Source organism: Magallana gigas, chromosome 1 (genome assembly GCF_963853765.1).
Source record: "Magallana gigas chromosome 1, xbMagGiga1.1, whole genome shotgun sequence".
NCBI lineage: Eukaryota > Metazoa > Mollusca > Bivalvia > Ostreida > Ostreidae > Magallana > Magallana gigas.
In genome coordinates, this window is record NC_088853.1 from 74,698,537 (window position 1) to 74,721,520 (window position 22,984).

Below are 22,984 nucleotides of genomic sequence, written 5' to 3' on the forward strand. Positions count from 1 at the left end.
GACTACTGACCTTGCCCTGTGTGTCTTTACACTGTAACTCTGATCTCTATGACTACTGACCTTGCCCTGTGTGTCTTTACACTGTAACCCTGGTCTCTGTGACTACTGACCTTGTCCTGTGTGTCTTAGCATTGTAACCCTGATCTCTGTTACTACTGACCTTGTCCTGTGTGTCTTAACACTGTAAACCTGGTCTCTGTGACTACTGACCTTGTCCTGTGCGTCTTTACCCAGTAACCCTGGTCTCTGTGACTACTGACCTTGTCCTGAGTGTCTTTACCCTGTAATCCTGATCTCTGTGACTACTGACCTTGTCCTGTGTGTCTTTATACTGTAATCCTGATCTCTGTGACTACTGACCTTGCCCTGTGTGTCTTAACACTGTAACCCTGATCTCAGTGACTACTGACCTTGTCCTGTGTGTCTTTACACTGTAACCCTGATCTCTGTGACTACTGACCTTGTCCTGTGTGTCTTTATACTGTAACCCTGATCTCTGTGACTACTGACCTTGTCCTGTGTGTCTTTACCCTGTAATCCTGATCTCTGTGACTACTGACCTTGCCCTGTGTGTCTTTACACTATAACTCTGATCTCTGTTACTACTGACCTTGCCCTGTGTGTCTTTACACTGTAACTCTGATTTCTGTGACTACTGACCTTGTCCTGTGTGTCTTTACCCTGTAACCTTGATCCCTGTGACTACTGCCCTTGTCCTGTGTGTCTTTACCCTGTAATCCTGATCTCTGTGACTACTGACCTTGCCCTGTATGTCTTTACAATGTAACCCTGGTCTCTGTGACTACTGACCTTGTCCTGTGTGTCTTTACACTGTAATCCTGATCTCAGTGACTACTGACCTTGTCCTGTGTGTCTTTACCCTGTAATCCTGATCTCTGTGACTACTGACCTTGCCCTGTGTGTCTTTACAATGTAACCCTGGTCTCTGTGCCTACTGACCTTGTCCTGTGTGTCTTTACACTGTAATCCTGATCTCTGTGACTACTGACCTTGTCCTGTGTGTCTTTACACTGTAACTCTGATTTCTGTGACTACTGACCTTGCCCTGTGTGTCTTTACAATGTAACCCTGGTCTCTGTGACTACTGACCTTGCCCTGTGTGTCTTTACACTCTAACCCTAGTCTCAGAGACTACTGGCCTTGCCCTGTGTGTCTTTACACTGTAACCCTGATCTCTGTGACTACTGACCTTGCCATGTGTGTCTTTACACTGTAACTCTGGTCTCTGTGACTACTGACCTTGTCTTGTGTGACTTTACACTGTAACCCTGGTCTCTGTGACTACTGACCTTGCCATGTGTGTCTTTACACTGTAACCCTGATCTCTGTGACTACTGACCTTGCCATGTGTGTCTTTACACTGTAACTCTGGTCTCTGTGATTACTGACCTTGTTTTGTGTGTCTTTACACTGTAACCCTGGTCTCTGTGACTACTGACCTTGCACTGTGTGTCTTTACACTGTAACCTTGATCTCTGTGACTACTGACCTTGTCATGTGTGTCTTTACTCTGTAACTCTGATTTCTGTGACTACTGACCTTACCCTGTATGTCTTTACACTGTGACCCTAATCTCTGTGACTACTGACCTTGTCCTGTGTGTGTTTACTCTGTAACTCTGATCTCTGTGACTACTGACCTTGCCCTGTATGTCTTTACACTGTGACCCTAATCTCTGTGACTACTGAACTTGTCCTGTGTGTCTTTACACTGTAACCCTGGTCTCTGTGGCAACTGACCTTGCACTGTGTGTCTTTACACTGTAACCTTGATCTCTGTGACTACTGACCTTGTCCTGTGTGTCTTTACCCTGTAACGCTGATCTCTGTGACTACTGACCTTGCCCTGTGTGTCTTTACACTGTAACCTTGATCTCTGTGACTACTGACCTTGTCCTTTCTGTCTTTACACTGTAACCCTAATCCCTGTCACTACTGACCTTGTCCTGTGTGTCTTTACCCTGTAATCCTGATCTCTGTGACTACTGACCTTGTCCTGTGTGTTTTTACAATGTAACCATGATCTCTGTGACTACTGACCTTGCCCTGTGTGTCTTTACACTGTAACCCTGATCTCTGTGACTACTGACCTTGCCCTGTGTGTCTTTACACTGTAACCATGATCTCTGTGACTACTGACCTTGCCCTGTGTGTCTTCACACTGTAACACTGATCTCTGTGACTATTGACCTTGCCCTGTGTGTCTTTACACTGTAACCCTGATCTCTGTGACTACTGACCTTGCCCTGTGTGTCTTTACACTGTAACCCTGAGCTTGGTATCCCACAGTCAACCCCCAACCTGTGAAGCAGCAGGGCGGAGTCGTCTCCCCTTTTGATGTCCCCGTCATAGCTCTTCTGTAGAGATCTCAAGTTCAACAAGTGCACATCACACGGAAGTGGCACTGACAAGAAGGAATTCTCGGACAGTAATGGTGGTACTTCTATTGAGCTTTTTTGTGGAATCTTTTGGATTTTATGAACTAAGTGTAGATATGCCACATGAGCAAACATAGAAGGAAATCCTGATAACTTGGCTTTAATCTAGAGAAAAGATACATATATAGATTGTACAAATGCAAGGTATGCAAATATACAGAAAACAAATATACATGTGAACAGTATACAAATGCATAGTATACAGATATACATAAAATACGTATATTCAATCTACAATAACAGAATACAGTGAAGGACACCTATAACAAAGTCAAGGGCAATGACATTGAAAGTATAACGAAGTATAAAGATACAGAGTATACAATTATACGGAATAACGAAGTGCCAGGGACGGACCGGTTTTTTTTGTTATAAGTGTAATTTATTGTTTCGTCAATTTTATAACCTGAAATAAAGTCAAACGGAATGAAAATCACTAGAGACATTTACAGGGTAGTGCTATACTACCTACTTACAAGATGTATACTACGCGAGAGACTTAGAGGAGATGTGCTACACTAGATACACTTAGAGGAGATGTGCTACACTAGATACACTTAGAGGAGATGTGCTACAGTAGATACACTTAGAGGAGATGTGCTACAGTAGAGAAACTTAGAGGAGATGTGCTACACTAGATACACTTAGAGGAGATGTGCTACACAAGACACTTAGAGGAGATGTGCTACACTAGATACACTTAGAGGAGATGTGCTACACTAGATACACTTAGAGATGTGCTACAGTAAATACACTTAGAGGTGATGTGCTACACAAGTTACACTTAGAGGAGATGTGCTACACTAGATACACTTAGAGGAGATGTGCTACAGTAGATACACTTAGAGGAGATGTGCTACACTAGATACACTTAAGAGGAGATGTGCTACACTAGATACACTTAGAGGAGATGTGCTACACTAGATACACTTAAAGGAGATGTGCTACACTAGATACACTTAGAGGAGATGTGCTACAGTAGATACACTTAGAGGAGATGTGCTACACTAGATACATTTAGAGGAGATGTGCTACACTTGATACACTTAGAGGAGATGTGCTACACTATATACACTTAGAGGAGATGTGTTACAGTAGATACACTTAGAGGAGATGTGCTACACTAGATACACTTAGAGGAGATGTGCTACACTAGATACACTTAGAGGAGATGTGCTACAGTAGAGAAACTTAGAGGAGATGTGCTACAGTAGATACACTTAGAGGAGATGTGCTACACTAGATACACTTAGAGGAGATGTGCTACACTAGATACACTTAGATGTGCTACACTAGATACACTTAGAGGAGATGTGCTACACTAGATACACTTAGAGGAGATGTGCTACAGTTGATACACTTAGAGGAGATGTGCTACAGTAGATACACTTAGAGGAGATGTGCTACACTAGATACACTTACTGGCGGTGTGCTTCTCCTCTCAAACAGCAGCCTGAACCTGTTTGGGGTCACTTTGTTGTCCCTAACCCCCTGACCTAGGCCCCTCATGTCGTCCTGGTTCAGTGTGCGGTCCAACATCACCTGGATCTCACCTGTTATAGCATTACACATGTATCATACAATGGACTCAATATAACACCTTTTACTCAGAGACACTTTACCTTGTATTCAATTTTCATTTTGTATTTCTTGATTTGTTTCTCCTGTATTAAGCGTGTTTTAAGAATAGAACTGTATAAGGAGCAACTTTTGTACACATATATCTCTTAAGCTTACTAGTAAATTAAAGAAACCTGTATTAATTGCTACTTTTGAGTAGGACCTGATTTACTGACCATTCATTGTAAACACCTGTATTAGGTAAGACGTTTGTACACACCTGTATTATGTAAGACGTTTGTACCCACCTGTATTAGGTAAGACGTTTGTACACACCTGTATTATGTAAGACGTTTGTACCCACCTGTATTAGGTAAGACGTTTGTACACACCTGTATTACATAAGACGTTTGTACACACATGTATTAGATAAGACGCTTGAACACACCTGTATTAGGTAAGACTTTTGAACACACCTGTATTAGATACGACTTTTGTACACACCTGTTTTTAGACTGGCCACGCCCAGAGATTGAGCCGTCAGGACGCTGAAGCGAGTTTTGTCGTCCTCAATGAATGCCATTGCTGGCAATGGATAAACATTGGCCTGTATTGGAAGCTTGTCAAACACCTTGTGTTTTATCATCTGTAACCAAACAGCATTAAATTACACCAAAATTGTGTTTTATCATATGTAATCAAACATAATACAAAAGAGGACCAATTCTAAATTCATCTTTGATCTAAAAAAGGGCTAGAATTATGAAAATAGATTTTGCCTAATTCTTACTCTTGAAGCTGTACTCTTATCTTAAGCATGCGCATATATCAATGCAAGTCGTCACTTTTCTTCGTTTATCAGAAGAACAAGATGATGACTTTGTTAGTGGTTTTGAAATGTGCTGAGTTCCCCGTACCTGGAATCCGTTGAGGTCGGTGAAGAATTCCCTCTCTGAGTTCTGGACATCCGTGGAGATCTTCACTGCTAGTTCCAGATTGACCTCGTTCTGAATATCCACCAAATTGAACATGTCTACTGTCTTACCATCCACACCTGTAGATATGTATAACTGACTAAACATGTTTACATGTTGATGATTTTTTCTCATTCAAAGGTCACAAGCCTTTTATTCAACAGAGAAAAATTACTGCAAAAGTCATTTCTGTAGAAGTGGGTCACTTACCTGGAGAATTGTAAAGTCTGACCACGTGTTGGACATGGTTGATGAAAACAGAGACTTCTGACACCACCGGTCCTCTCACAACCCGTATCACTGGGTGTCCAACAGACAGGGGCTGTAATCACAGAAAACAAACATATAACACCAGACAATTACAGACAACAAACATATAACACCAGACAATCATAGACAACAAACATATAACACCAGACAATCAAAGACAACAAACATATAACACCAGACAATTACAAACAACAAACATATAACACCAGACAATCACAAACAACAAACATATAACACCAAACAATTACAAACAACAAACATATAACACCAGACAATCTCACACAACAAACATATAACACCAAACAATCATAGACAACAAACATATAACACCAGACAATCACACACAACAAACATATAACACCAGACAATCACACACAACAAACACATAACACCAGACAATCACAGACAACAAACATATAACACCAACTAGGTAAACTTACAATCACAGACAACAAACATATAAAACTTGATAATCACAGACAACAAACATATTACACCAGACAATCACAGACAACAAACATATTCCACCAGACAATCACAGACAACAAACATATAACACCAGACAATCACACACAACAAACATATATCACCAGACACACAACAAACATATAACACCAGACAATCACACACAACAAACATATAACACCAGACAATCACAAACAACAAACATATAACACCAGACAATCACACACAACAAACATATAACACCAGACAATCATAGACAACATATAACACCAGACAATCACACACAACAAACATATAACACCAGACAATCACACACAACAAACACATTACACCAGACAACCACAGACAACAAACATATAACACCAGACAATCACAAACAACAAACATATGACACCAGACAATCACACACAACAAACATATAACACCAAACAATCATAGACAACAAACATATAACACCAGACAATCACAGACAACAAACATATAACACCAGACAATTACAGAAAACAAATATAACACTAGACAATCACACACAACAAACATATAACACGAGACAATCACAGACAACAAACACATAACACCAGACAATCACAGACAACAAACACATAACACCAGACAATCACACACAACAAACATATAACACCAGACAATTACAGACAACAAACACATAACACCAGACAATCACAGACAACAAACATATAACACCAACTAGGTGAATTTACAATCACAGACAACAAACATATAAAACTTGACATTCACAGACAACAAACATATTACACCAGACAATCATAGACAACAAACATATAACACCAGACAATCAAAGACAACAAACATATAACACCAGACAATTACAAACAACAAACATATAACACCAGACAATCACAAACAACAAACATATAACACCAAACAATTACAAACAACAAACATATAACACCAGACAATCTCACACAACAAACATAACACCAAACAATCATAGACAACAAACATATAACACCAGACAATCACACACAACAAACATATAACACCAGACAATCACACACAACAAACACATAACACCAGACAATCACAGACAACAAACATATAACACCAACTAGGTGAATTTACAATCACAGACAACAAACATATAAAACTTGATAATCACAGACAACAAACATATAACACCAGACAATCACAGACAACAAACATATTACACCAGACAATCACAGACAACAAACATATAACACCAGACAATCACACACAACAAACATATATCACCAGACACACAACAAACATATAACACCAGACAATCACACACAACAAACATATAACACCAGACAATCACAAACAACAAACATATAACACCAGACAATCACACACAACAAACATATAACACCAAACAATCATAGACAACATATAACACCAGACAATCACACACAACAAACATATAACACCAAACAATCATAGACAACAAACATATAACACCAGACAATCACAGACAACAAACATATAACACCAGACAATTACAGAAAACAAATATAACACTAGACAATCACACACAACAAACATATAACACGAGACAATCACAGACAACAAACACATAACACCAGACAATCACAGACAACAAACACATAACACCAGACAATCACACACAACAAACATATAACACCAGACAATCACAGACAACAAACACATAACACCAGACAATCACAGACAACAAACATATAACACCAACTAGGTGAATTTACAATCACAGACAACAAACATATAAAACTTGACATTCACAGACAACAAACATATTACACCAGACAATCACAGACAACAAACATATTACACCAGACAATCACAGAAAACAAACATATAACACCAGACAATCACAGACAACAAACACATACCAATGGACAGTCACAAACAACAAACATACAACACCAGACAATTACAAACAACAAAAATACAACACCAGACAATCACAAACAACAAACATATAACACCAGACAATCATATAAAACAAACATATAACACCAGACAATCACAAACAACAAACATATAACACCAGACAATCACAGACAACAAACATACAACACCAGACAATCTCATACAACAAACATATAACACCACACAATCACAGACAACAAACATATAACACCACACAATCACACACAACAAACACATACCAATGGACAGTCACAAACATACAACACCAGACAATTACAAACAACAAACATATAACACCAGACAATCACAGACAACAAACACATACCAATGGACAATTCAAAACAACAAACATATAACACCACACAATCACAAACAACAAACATATAACACCAGACAATCACAGACAACAAACACATACCAATGGACAGTCACAAACAACAAACATACAACACCAGACAATTACAAACAACAAACATACAACACCAGATAATCACAAACAACAAACATATAACACCAGACAATCATATAAAACAAACATATAACACCAGACAATCACAGACAACAAACACATACCAATGGACAGTCACAAACAATAAACATACAACACCAGACAATTTCAAACAACAAACATATAACACCAGACAATCACAGACAACAAACATATAACACCAGACAATCACACACAACAAACATATAACACCAGACAATCACACTCAACAAACATATAACACCAGACAACCACAGACAACAAACATATAACACCAGACAATCACAGACAACAAACATATAACACCAGACAATCACAAACAACAAACATATAACACGAGACAATCACAGACAACAAACACATAACACCAGACAATCACAGACAACAAACATATAACACCAACTAGGTGAATTTACAATCACAGACAACAAACATATAAAACTTGACATTCACAGACAACAAACATATTACACCAGACAATCACAGACAACAAACATATTACACCAGACAATCACAGAAAAAAAACATATAACACCAGACAATCACAGACAACAAACACATACCAATGGACAGTCACAAACAACAAACATACAACACCAGACAATTACAAACAACAAACATACAACACCAGACAATCACAAACAACAAACATATAACACCAGACAATCATATAAAACAAACATATAACACCAGACAATCACATACAACAAAAATACAACACCAGACAATCTCATACAACAAACATATAACACCACACAATCACAGACAACAAACATATAACACCACACAATCACAGACAACAAACACATACCAATGGACAGTCACAAACAACAAACATACAACACCAGACAATTACAAACAACAAACATATAACACCAGACAATCACAGACAACAAACATATAACACCAGACAATCATATAAAACAAACATATAACACCAGACAATCACAAACAACAAACATATAACACCTGACAATCACATACAACAAACATATAACACCAGACAATCTCATACAACAAACATATAACACCAGACAATCACAGACAACAAACATATAACACCAGACAATCACAGACAACAAACACATACCAATGGACAGTCACAAACAACAAACATACAACACCAGACAATTACAAACAACAAACATATAACACCAGACAATCACAGACAACAAACATATAACACCAGACAATCACACACAACAAACATATAACACCAGACAATCACACACAACAAACATATAACACCAGACAATCACACACAACAAACATATAACACCAGACAATCACACACAACAAACATATAACACCAGACAATCACACACAACAAACAAATAACACCAGACAATCACAGACAACAAACATATAACACCAACTAGGTGAATTCAATGCAAATAAGAAACAGGTAAACTCTTGGCCAATGATCATATTTATACAAAATGTTAGTAGACATTGTACTTAAATGAACATTTCATTTTGTGGAATAACTTAGCAACAAAATCCCTGAAAATTGGTATTCAAGGAATATTGATGAAACCAAAGTAACATGAAAGATGTTATATTATATGACATTATAAATTATTTATAATGTTAATAATAATGTTTACCTTGGCCTTTCCATCAGGTAGGAACAGGTACGCCCCGCTTCGTTCTTTACCTCCCCGAGCCCCGTAAGTGTGAAAACTGACCTCTGACCTGTGCTTTTCACCTGTGGATTTCACTGTCACACTCTAAAAAAATATAAAAAATAAAGAGGCTGAGTATTGCAGACATTGATACATGAACACTCTGAAAGTTGCAATTTAGACAAATATTAGTTTTTTGCATTTAATTAGGAATCTGATAATATAAAATCATTTGGCTACTGTAAATTCCTTTTTTACACGAGTACTCAAATCAATGTCTCCGCTGTTTTCTATTTCAAGGTAAGAAAATAAAATCACAAGCACCAATTTTTAAGTATAATTTCCTACAGTAGGCTTGTTTCTTGCAATTTTAGGCAAATATTAGTTCTTAGCATTTAATTAGGAATCTGTGGTAAACACTGGTAAATGATTCACATTACCTGAAGTAGGCCGGTGGAGCCGGAGAATTTCGCCTCCAGGAAAGAGTTGTCTATTGAGAATTCTGAAGACTCCTTCTTCTCTACTGAAAACTTAGACCTGTAGAAAATGAGAACAGTATGTCAATATCAATATGTCAATATGAGAGACTGACAGACAGACAGACAGACAGACAGGGACACAGACAGTTTCAATATGTAAATATGACAGACAGACAGGCAGAGACAGACAGATGGACAGACAGACAGACAGAAAGGCTGGCAGACAGGAAGACAGACTGGAAGACAGACATGCAGACAGACAGACATGGGTACAATCAGTATCAGAAAAAGCACAGGTAATGCAACATTTCTATCTACACCATTGAAGAAAGAGAGAAGGAGAAATGATAATTTAAAGAGAAAAAGGTAAATGTAGAAAAAAGACTAAGAGAGTCAAGAGTAAGATGAAAGAATCAGATGTAAACAAAATATGACAGTATGAATCTATACATAATAAACAGATTTAAAAAAATTACACCTGATACTTGGTGATAAAAAAGGGGTTAGCTTTCTGTCTTTGTGATAATAATCATACTACATACTCAAGAAACATATCTCAGTATCAATTTCTAAGAATGAAAGAGAAAGAGAGAGGGGGAGAAAGAGAAAGAGAGAGAGAGGGAGAGGGGGTGAAAGAGAGAGGGGATGCAAGAGAGAGAGGGGACACAAGGAAGAGATAAGGTGAGAGAGAAAGTGAGATAAAAAGAAAGAGAGTGAGAAAAAACAATAAATTAGAAAACAAGAGGCCCAGGGGCCATATCGCTCACCTGAGCAACAATTGCCTTAATTCTGATCTAATTAGCATTACAGTATCAAAATATTTTGACAACTAAGTACAGTAGACCTTGCTAAAAAAAGAAATGGAAATCTGCCAATTTTTATCCACCTCTTTTTTTTTTGGTAAATACCAAGCCTCTTTTGTTGTTGTACCTGTAAGAAGATTTTTCTCTATTCCTATATAAGATTTTCTCTATATATTCCTTTGTAAAAATTCAAACCGCCATCATGGCCCCACCCTACCACAAGGGACTGTGATTTTGCAAACTTGAATTTACACTAAGGATGCCTATACACAAGTTTAAGCTTTTCTGGCAAAATAGTCTTTAAAAAGAAGATTTTCTCTCTTTATTCCTTTGTAAAAATTCCTCCCCCATTGTGGTCTCACCCTACCCCTGGACTATTACACAGGATGAATGACCATCTTTAAGTCCTCCTTAAAGATAGCTTAAAGGTGTTTAAAGGTAGCTTAAAGACGATCTTTAAGCCACCTTTAAGCTACCTTTAAGCTATAAGTATTGCTTAAAGGTGGCTTAAGGAAAGCGTAAAGATGGCTTAAAGGCAGCTTAAAGACTATCTTTAAGCCACCTTTAAGCCACCTTTAAGGACAACTTATAGGTCCTTAATGTCCAAACTTCTTTAAGCCACATTTAAGCCACCTTTAAGCTACCTTTAAGCCACCTTTAAGCCACCTTTAAGCCATTAAAAAAAATTTAATTCAATATTGTGCTTAATTTCCAACAAAATGTATTAACTTTATGAAAGAAAAGGTATTAAAACGGTTTTTGTTCTAGAAAGAAAAAGGAAAAAAAAAACCACAAAAAAAAAAACCGGCCACGGCGAGAATTGAACCCGGGACCCTTAGCTTACTAGCATCTCCTCACATCCTCTGCGCCACGGCAACTTATATATCTATGAGCGTTTTTATATCCTATATATCAGTGGATATTGAATCACTGTATTGAATGTGTTTACTTGAAAAGATTTTGACAAACCATTCAGTTTGTAACAATCAATTATATCTAATTTATAAATTACATGCATGCATGTATTTAGAATGAAATACGGAACTTGGTCTTCAGTGAACAAAAATATATTATACCTAAATGGAAACCGTTAGGTTCACTATAGTAGGCTTTCTTAGTTAATAAATTTAAACCGAGTAGATATACGTTCATCTAATTTATAGCTATAAAAATGTAAGAAAGAAAATGAAATCATTTCTTTTATTAAATGCATTGATACTATTAGGGTATTTGTTCAATTTCCCGCAATTTCCCGGTTTTCATGATCGCGGCGCCGTTCCAATATGTTTAAATATTTACATGTAATTGTATGTACATGTACATGATTTTTAAACTATCAATTCTATAACAAACATAATTACCAATTACCGGTGACGTATTTACTGCATGTGGCAATTGCAAATGACTTGTACATACAATTGTATGATGTGCCAGGCCGGGTATATTTGACATATTTACCCTTATACATATATTTAAATAATCAACCCCTATTTATGATCAACGGTACATTAATTAATTAGCCTCAAGATTTTACTCTTACATACATGTATCGTTAATTTGTAGACGTAACATCTATGAAACCCAGAGCTAGGAAATAATACTTTGAAAATGAATTACAAATGTAAATTAACTTTTATTCACTAGACTTATCGTATACTCGTACATACTAAGATTCAACGCCTTTAGAAACCCTGACGTGCACCTGGGCACACGACACACCTGTTGTGTATATCTTGTATATTCTGTGTTAGTTCCAGGGGTTTTCTTAAGTTGGACAAACAATAGACTTTAATTAGATATACACAAACATGCACCTGGGCACACGACACAACTGCTGTGTATATCTTGTATATTCTGTGTTAGTTCCAGGGGTTTTCTTAAGTTGGACAAACAATAGACTCTAATTAGATATACACAAACGAACAAAACTATGTCTAGACAAACAAAGCAGTAATATCCTGCCCGATATAACAAAGGCAGTCGAGAGTCTTTTCATCTTTAACATGTATCTAGCAGATCTAGAGTTAGAAATAATGAAAATTGAAAAAAAAAATACAAACCTTAAACCGATTAACAAATTAAATCATGCATTTTTGGTTCATTATCTTAATTTTGTTTAAAAACCGGATGAACTGAGAGAGAGAGAGAGAGAGAGAGAGAGAGAGAGAGAGAGAGAGAGAGAGATATTTTTTTCACCGATTAATTTATAATAGGAAACAAAAATACTTTTATTAGTTTTATGCACATATTAAGATACAGAGACTGCGCTCATACCTACAATAATTTTGAAACCCCCCAAAAATTATAAAGAATTTTATAACGGCAATCTGTGTCCATCAGAGCGGTGCTGATGATAGCGATCTGTGTTTAATGGAGCGACGATTAAAACCGCCTGGAACACCCCCCCCCCCTTCCTTGGAAATTATATTATCACTCGGATGACTCCCTCCCATCTCTATAAAAGAGCTTTTGCATTTAATATATGTGTTTATTGTTCAGCTTGATCAATATTGACTTAAAGGCCACTTAAAGACAGTGTAAAGGCAGTGTAAAGAGAGCGTAAATGCCACTTAAAGATGCTTAAAGGTGGCTTAAAGGTGGCTTAAAGGTAGCTTAAAGAAGTTTGGACATTAAGGACCTATAAGCACTTGCTTAAAGGTGACTTAAAGGCGGCTTAAAGGTTGTATAGCCTTTAAGCTCCTTTAAGTCACCTTTAAGCCACCTTTAAGGACTTGCTTAAAGATGGTTTTTCGCCCTGTGTTATTTAAACAAACTTGAATCTATACAATTTATGGGTGCTTCCACTCAAATTTGGGCTTTCCTGGCCTATTAGTTTTTGAGAAGAAGATTTTTAAAGATTTTTAAAGATTTTTTCTATATATTCCTATGGAAAACTTGATCTTCCAATTGTGGCCCCACCCTAACCCCAAGGACTATGATTTGAACAAACTTGAATCTACTCTACCTGAGGATGCTTCCATTTTAATTTGAGCTTTTCTGGCCTGATAGTTTTTGAGAAGAAGATTTTAGGGATTTTCTCTATATATTCCTATGTAAAACTTGATCCCCCAATTGTGGCCCCTCCCTACCCCTGGGGACCATGATTTGAATAAACTTGAATCTACACTACCTGAGGATGCTTCCATTTTAATTTCAGTTTTTCTGGCCTGATAGTTTGTGAGAAGAACACTTTTAAAGATTTTCTCTATATATTCCTTTGTAAAACTTGATCCCCTAATTGTGGCCCCTCCCTACCCCCGGGGACCATGATTTGAACAAACTTGAATCTACACTACCTGAGGATGCCTCCACACAAGTTTAGCTTTTGAGGCCGAATAGTTTTTGAGAAGAAGATTTTTGAAAAATACCAACAAATTTTCAATAATTCTCAATTATCTCCCCTATAAAGAGGGCGTGGCCCTTCATTTAAACAAACTTGAATCCACTTGACCTAGTGGTGCTTTGTGCCAAATTTGGTTGAAATCTGCCCAGTGGTTCTTCAGAAGAAGATGAAAATGTGAAAAGTTTACAATGACGCCGAGGACGACAATGACGACAATGATGACAATGCCAACGACGACAACGACAGACAACGGACAAATTGTGATCAGAAAAGCTCACTTGAACCTTTGGCTGAGGCGAGCTAAAAAATGTAAGAAAAAGACAGAAATAAGATAAGCTAGAAGTCTTTATGATAACAATCAGACAACAGACTCACTGAGATGAGGGTCCGTCTCCATGGTAGTACGTGACCGTGGCCAGACTGTTGCTGGAGCTGTCCTTTCTCTGTGATATCTGATATCTGACGATCCCCATGGCGGGCAGCTCAGTCACAAAAGACAGCTGCAAAAAACAGGGAGTATATCAACAACTCTACAAGTAATTTACAGGTAGCTCAGTCACAAAGGACAGCTGTAAAACACAGGGTGTATATCAACAACTCTACTAGTAATTTACAGCTAGATCAGTCACAAAAGACAGCTGTAAAACACAGGGTGTATATCAACAACTCTACTAGTAATTTACAGGTAGCTCAATCACAAAAGACAGCTGTAAAACACTGGGTGTATATCAATAACTCTACAAGTAATTTACAGGTAGCTCAATCACAAAGGACAGCTGTAAAACACAGGGTGTATATCAATAACTCTACAAGTAATTTACAGGTAGCTCAGTCACAAAAGACAGCTGTAAAACACTGGGTGTATATCAATACCTCTACAAGTAATTTACAGGTAGCTCAATCACAAAGGACAGCTGTAAAACACAGGGTGTATATCAACACCTCTACTAGTAATTCACAGCCAGCTCAGTCACAAAAGACAGCTGTAAAACACAGGGTGTATATCAACAACTCTACTAGTAATTTACAGGTAGCTCAATCACAAAGGACAGCTGTAAAACACAGGGTGTATATCAACAACTCTACTAGTAATTTACAGGCAGCTCAGTCACAAAGAACAGCTGTAAAACACTGGGAGTATATCAACAACCCTACTAGTAATTTACAGGCAGCTCAGTCACAAAGGACAGCTGTAAAACACTGGGTGTATATCAACAACTCTACTAGTAATTTACAGGCAGCTCAGTCACAAAGGACAACTGTAAAACACTGGGTGTATATCAACAACTCTACTAGTAATTTACAGGTAGCTCAGTCACAAAGGACAGCTGTAAAACACAGGGTGTATATCAACAACTCTACTAGTAATTTACAGGCAACTCAGAAACAAAGGACAGCTGTAAAACACAGGGTGTATATCAACAACTCTACAAGTAATTTACAGGCAGCTCAGTCATAAAGGACAGCTGTAAAACACAGGGTGTATATCAACAACTCTACTAGTAATTTACAGGTAGCTCAGTCACAAAGGACAGCTGTAAAACACAGGGTGTATATCAACAACTCTACAAGTAATTTACAGGTAGCTCAGTCACAAAGGACAGCTGTAAAACACAGGGTGTATATCAACAACTCAACTAGTAATTTACAGGCAGCTCAGTCACAAAGTACAGTTGTAAAACACAGGGTGTATATCAACAGCTCTACTAGTAATTTACAGGTAGCTCAGTCACAAAGGACAGCTGTAAAACACAGGGTGTATATCAACAACTCTACTAGTAATTTACAGGCAGCTCAGTCACAAAGTACAGTTGTAAAACACAGGGTGTATATCAACAGCTCTACTAGTAATTTACAGGCAGCTCAGTCACAAAGTACAGTTGTAAAACACAGGGTGTATATCAACAACTCTTGTTGGAAAGTAGACCATTTCAGGGACTGTATGTGAACTTCTGTAATATATATCTACTTTAAACAAACTCATATATTCATAGGTATTTATCAGTCACGATTTGCATCTCATAAAGTGTTTTGATGATGTAGAACTCACAGCTATATATTGTGTCATAAGTGTTTTCTAGAGTTTGAGTGATTGTGATGTAATATTAAAGATTTGATGTTCTTAACAATCACTCCTTTTAGGTGCATGATATAGCTGTACTAGGCTAACTGGGTTCGTCCCCCCTAATACTACTATGGTTTTATCACCATCAATGTTTCTTACGTAATTACTAAGATATTGATTAACAAAGCCTTACCTTAAATCTATCCTGAGACATCTCATTGGAATCCTTCCAGAAAGGGTCAGTCTGGGAGGTTATGACCTTGCCCTTAGCATCCTTGACCTCAATATTGGGGTCACTGACATGGAGGGTGACTACTTCCTGTCTGGGGTGGGTGAGGGAGTTGAACAGTAGAACAGAGCTGTAAAAGAAGGCAACTTTACAACCCTGTATTTATACCATGTGTTATAGTGAAACAGACTGCAGTAAAACAAGGCAACTTTACAACCCTGTATTTATACCATGTGTTATAGTGAAACAGACTGCAGTAAAACAAGGCAACTTTACAACCCTGTATTTAGATCATGTGTTATAGTGAAAACAGACTGCAGTAAAACAAGACAACTATACAACCCTGTATTTATACCATGTGTTATATTGAAACACACTGCAGTAAAACAAGGCAACTATACAACCTTATATTTATACCATGTGTTATATTGAAACAGACTGTGGTTAAACAAGACAACTATACAACCCTGTATTTATACCATGTGTTATAGTGAAACAGACTGCAGTAAAACAAGGCAACTTTACAACCCTGTATTTATACCATGTGTTATATTGAAACAGACTGCAGTAAAACAAGGCAACTATACAACCCTGTATTTATACCATGTGTTATAGTGAAACAGACTGCAGTAAAACAAGCCTCTGTAGTCTATGATTTGTATTCAATTCAGATGTAGTTTAATTATTTAACGGAGTAGAAAACATTAATACATGAATTAAATTAGAGAATGATAAACTCAAGTGTAAGCTAAAAACATGTATTTGCTGCTTAAAAAATACACAAGGGGCACCGACAGAACAGACCGACCAAAAATGTAAAAAAAAAAAAAAAAGCTGTTATTTTGAATTGTAACCCAAAAATGCCGCAATATAAAATATTAAAAATTCAAACTCATTTTTACTTTATATCGAGTAATCAACTTTTAGCTGATCATCATCGGGACTGAGCGATAGTCAAGTACTTGAGTACTTGTTAACATCCTTGATATTTACGTAAAGTATAACATGTTTAAATGCTTATATAATTTAAGATTACCGGTATTTTGCTTATTGCTGTTTTTACTTTCAAATGTAGGAAATTGGAACATTCTTCTTGTACCATGTAAAAGGTTTCAGTTAAAGAGAAAAGAGGAACGTTCTCAAGATTCCTCGTGAAGATTCAGTTGTAGTGAAAAGAGGAACGTTCCTCAGATTCTTTGTGAAGAATTCTGTTAAAGTGAAAAGAGGAACGTTCCTCAGATTCTTTGTGAAGATTTCTGTTGAAGTGAAAAGAGGAACGTTCCTCAGATGAAATGTAGAGATTTTAGTTTAGTTAAAGAGGAACGTTCCTCTGATGCTTCATAAGTTTTTATAGGAATAAGAGGAACGTTACTCATTATAAATGTCTGTGTAATGCATATAAATGTCAATGATTCAGGAAAATTCCATGAACTTTGACTTGTAAAGGCTTATTTTTGGCCAAAAGGGGTGTAAATGGATTCAGATATGAAAAACAGGGTCAAAAAAAAGGAATTTTGATTTTCCCTTTTTGATTTGGATTGTGTTATGTATAATATGGAACATATACATGTGAAGAACATGTTATCTTAGGTGATGATACCTTTGACACTGGGTGATATAACAATTCTGTCACTTTATGATATATGTATAATATGTAACATATACATGTGTAGAACATGTTATCTTAGGTGATGATACCTTTGACATCGTGTGATATAACAATCCTGTCACTTTATGATATATGTATAAAATGACACGGACAACATCAATATTCCTCAAGTCAATAATAAGCCTCAATATTGACCTCATAGTTATGAATTTCAGTTGAAGAAAGAATTTAGGGATTTGAAACTTGTGGTACAATAGAAATTCTACTTACCTTAGTAAAATATAACTCGAGGTACAGTAGATGTTATATTTCTAACCTTGGTAAAATTAACCTCAAGGTATGATACAAATACTATTTTATTTACCTTGGTTGACTGTACCCCATAGTACAGAAGATGTAATTTACTTACCTTGGTAAATTGTACATGGAAGTACAATAAATGTAATTTTACTTAGCTTGGTAAATTGTACGTTGAAGTACAATAAATGTAATTTTACTTAGCTTGGTAAATTGTACATTGAAGTACAATAAATGTAATTTTCCTTACCTTGGTAAATTGTATGTAGAAGTACAATAAAATTTATGTAATTTTACTTACCTTGGTAAATTGTACGTTGAAGTACAATAAATGTAATTTTACTTACCTTGGTTTATCGCTGACTTGAATCACGTTCTTTGTTATCAGAGAGTCGTGGTTCTTTCTGATTTCATCCTTAAAAATAAAAGTAGATCTAGATCTAATCAAGTATCAGGAATCATTCTTTATAAGTATCCTCAGCTGATTATTTGATTAAATTCAATACAGCTCTAAAGGCTCATCATAAATTCAATCACGCCCGACCATATCACAGCCACTAATGTTTGCAAGCATGATGAAAACTACATGGAAAATAATATACCAAAGGCATTTTGAGACTAAATCATTGCAAACAATATTTGCAGAGCTCGCAAAAATTTTGCGTGTGAATAAAATTTGGTCTACAGTAAAACATTAAGAGCAGAGTAAAGTTTGAAAACTCATAATAAATAAGTTGAAGGTAAAATTAACACGTACAACACAACATTGTCCCAGAATTAAAAAAAAAAATTCAACATGATCAGGAGGCTGAGTGGTCATTAAAAGGAATCATCAGATCTACCTACAAGTTTAGGATAGTATGTGTATGCATGTACAACACCACATTGTCCCAGAATTAATTTTTTTTACACATGCTAAGGAGGCTGAGTTGTCAAGAAATGAACCATCAGATCTACTACAAGTTTAGGATATTATGTGTTTACTTATAAACTATAATAAGCCAAAGGCAAAATCCGTTAATTTTAACTTTTAAATTTGAGTTTTAAAAAATTTAACCAAAGGAAAAATCTTTAAAATTCAAGTAATAAAGGACTATATATGATAAGGGCCTAAAATGGCCCCCTAAAATGAACATCATCATTTTACTATCAGTCTTTGTTTTCTTAGTACAGATATGTATGTGATGTGTTTACGTTATATTCATTTTGGTTCAAGTTCCCACAATTTAGAAATATGACATTGTAAAGACAACCTTTTCCCGCCATTTTTGCATTTTTAGCGTAAAACAGGTTTTTTTCAAGCAGTGTTTCCTTCCGAAAACATAGAGCGCATTCTTGAACAAATAAAATATTTTAATCAGATATGTATCTAGGCAAGACTAATAAGTAACAAAAAATGTTTCCTTGTTCAAGCATGCGCTCTATATTTCCAATTCGTAAATAGATAAGAAAAATGTCAATTTTTGGCTGATTTTGATTGAATTATAGAAATGGCGTCACTTCTGACGTCATATACTGCCAGTGAGTGCAAATAAATCAATTAAATAGATAAAAAATATATTCTATAACAACTCTTCTTAAAAATTAGTTAATATTATACTGTACCCGAAACACTTAAAAAATGGCAAATTATGGGGGCCAAATTTAACTCTTATCATATATAGTTCTTTGGGTATCTTCCTTTATTTTAATATAGAGCTCTTCTTCATAAGAAGATAAATACAGTCTAAAAACTGTGACTGCTATTGAGCCTTCTTAACCCAGACTTACAATGTCAAAGAAGATGTTTTGTTTATAATCGCTCTTGGTTGCCATGGAGAGGAAGGACACAGCCTCAGTGATGATGGTCTTACAGTTGTTCTCAGCTTTCAGTAGCCTGTAACAAATAGAACAGAAAATTGTCAGTAGCCTGTAACAAACAGAACAAGGGGAAGGCTGTCAGTAGCCTGTGACAAACAGAACAAGATAAAATTTGAAAGTAGCCTGTGACAATCAGAACAAAAGAAAGGCTGTCAGCAGCCTGTGACAACCAGAACAAGAACAAATTTGTCAGTAGCCTGAAACAAACAGAACAAGAGAACGCCTGTCAGCAGCCTGTGACAAACAGAACAAGAGGGAGGCTCTCAGTATTCTGTAACAAATAGAACAAGAGGGAGGCTGTCAGTATTCTGTAACAAACAGAACAAGAGAAAAAGCTGTCAGTAGCCTGTATCAAACAGAACAAGAGGAAAGTTGTCTTAGTGTTCACAAACCATAGCTGTCAAAGTGACAGCAAACCTAATAAACAATAGACAAGAGGTCCATGGGCCACATTGCTCACCTAAGCAACAACAGACATACTAAAATCAACTTTATGGAGTCACATACAACATATCTGTACAATGTCATACAATAGTCTAGATCCAGTATAAAACATAGGTAATCACAGATTACAAAGCTCATTGAGACGAGGCATCACCCTTATGAGACTTCACCTTTATGAGACCACCTTTATCATTTTATATGAAAATCATAGTTTATGATCTCGGATATTAAGGATTCTGTTTTGACACAAAATCATATATCATCTCTAAAAAATTGTATGATAATCATATGTTCATATGTTAATCAATACAATAATATACAAGTGAAAAGCTGTCAATGTGACAGCAAACCGGGTTTTCTTTTATGTAAACTGTATTCATAATCCATGTCAACCTTTATCCAGTGAAATGGAGTACCCTACATGTATATGCAACATTTTGCCAAAAAATGACTAAGTTCAAAAGCTGGTATTTTTTTCATAAATTATTGGAAATCAAAATCCTAGCAATATGCACACCTCTGATATATGTACAATTGATCTGCAAATGAAAAACAACTTCCTATCTTGAGAACTGAAGGAGGAGTTATCCGTACAATGAGGGTTCCCAATATGCAATATTTTGCCAAAAAATGACTAAGTTCAAAAGCTGGTATTTTTTCAATAAATTATCTCTGTCTCAGCCCGTCGTCAAGGGGGTGTATTGCCCTCAAATTTGAAATCGATAATTTCCATATATATCCGCTTTAAATTAAAACTAGTTTGTGAAATAACGATAGAATTACGAATATATAATACAAATTATCACCTTACACGTCTGAATATTTTTATTTATTACCAAAAATTGAAAAATAATATGTCAAAAATAGCGCCAAAGAGTGATGTGTATCCAAGTAAGGGGAGGTAACCTACACAACGCTTGTGTATTTAGAACAATAGCATGCTTTATTTAATATCAATCAAAGTTTAAATTATGGAGGATATAGAGAAGGACGGAAAGAGACTTAATCTTAGAAAACCAGAGATTAGACTGTAAAAATTAAGGTGTTAAAGTAATGGACACGCTTAGTTATGAACTTTCTCAAACAACTTTCTAGTTGCTATAGAATCTAACAGTATGGATCTTTATGAACATGTACGTTCTCAAACAACTTTCTAGTTGCTCTAACAGTATGGATCTTTATGAATGGAATCTGACGGGAAACTTACGAAATCCCAGTGAAAGAATTTGACTCATAACGAAGCTGCGTAGGAGGGAAGTTTCTCTCTTCAAGTTGATAATTTTGAATTCTAGAAGATAGTGCTTCATTTCAGACGACAGACTCCCTTCTTTTGTATTTCAAATGACGATGGTTTGTCAACAAATTCTGACAACTCTTACAGTTTTAACACATATAAAAAGAAATAAAAACGAACAAGTTTTGTAAATCCGAAAAAAAAATCTATAGCTTCTTCATGATAAATCATATTCCTAATTTGGAATTTAAATTTGAATTAAAGTCTTTGATTTTAGGTATATGATATAAACAACATCACACTTTTGTTTTGATCTCGTCCATGGTATCAGCCCTCGGATGGTATCTGCTGTGCCCTTCGGGCTTGGGCCGATACCATTCGCTCGGGCTGATACATGTACCAGGGCCGAGATCAAAACAAAAGTGTGATATTCTATATATCATATAATACAATTTCACATGATAAACTTTTATATTACAGAAACCAATATCATTTTACACAATATCGTATGATGCAATATTATAGATACAATATAATATATAATATTGTATCATAATATACAATACTATACAGAACAAAATCATGATACAATTTCATATCTTAAAATATCAAAAAAATTGATACAATATTAGGCCTATCTCATATAATATAACTTTTTACAATATAACATATGATATTATATTGTATCATATTAAACAATAATGTTTCATATCATACAATACTTTATCATAAGAATCATGTTATGTCATTTAACAACAACCACATTTTTCTATCAAGCATGTTTAAGTGAGGTACGAGATTTCATTAGCATCCTTAATAATGGAGATTAGGCTCTGCATCTGAAGCAACCTCTGCGTTTCAGTTATAATACAGT

At 36.0% G+C, this 22,984-nt stretch overlaps 2 protein-coding genes across 10 annotated transcripts in view; one reads left to right on the top strand and one right to left on the bottom strand.

The window, feature by feature from the left end:
* Positions 1-22,984, top strand: part of LOC117687479 (uncharacterized) — a 307,604-nt gene that overhangs the window by 45,766 nt on the left and 238,854 nt on the right. The gene's annotated exons all lie outside the window — the stretch shown is intronic.
* Positions 1-22,984, bottom strand: part of LOC117687453 (alpha-mannosidase 2x) — a 43,221-nt gene that overhangs the window by 6,031 nt on the left and 14,206 nt on the right. The window contains exons 11-21 of the mRNA XM_066075510.1: positions 20,343-20,448; positions 18,920-18,987; positions 16,631-16,796; positions 14,748-14,872; positions 10,188-10,284; positions 9,730-9,852; positions 5,203-5,314; positions 4,936-5,072; positions 4,523-4,664; positions 3,881-4,011; positions 2,261-2,563 (exon numbers count right to left, since the gene is read on the bottom strand). Of these exons, the coding sequence (XP_065931582.1) occupies positions 2,261-2,563; positions 3,881-4,011; positions 4,523-4,664; positions 4,936-5,072; positions 5,203-5,314; positions 9,730-9,852; positions 10,188-10,284; positions 14,748-14,872; positions 16,631-16,796; positions 18,920-18,987; positions 20,343-20,448 (1,510 nt within the window). The remainder of the gene's footprint in view (positions 1-2,260; positions 2,564-3,880; positions 4,012-4,522; positions 4,665-4,935; positions 5,073-5,202; positions 5,315-9,729; positions 9,853-10,187; positions 10,285-14,747; positions 14,873-16,630; positions 16,797-18,919; positions 18,988-20,342; positions 20,449-22,984) is intronic.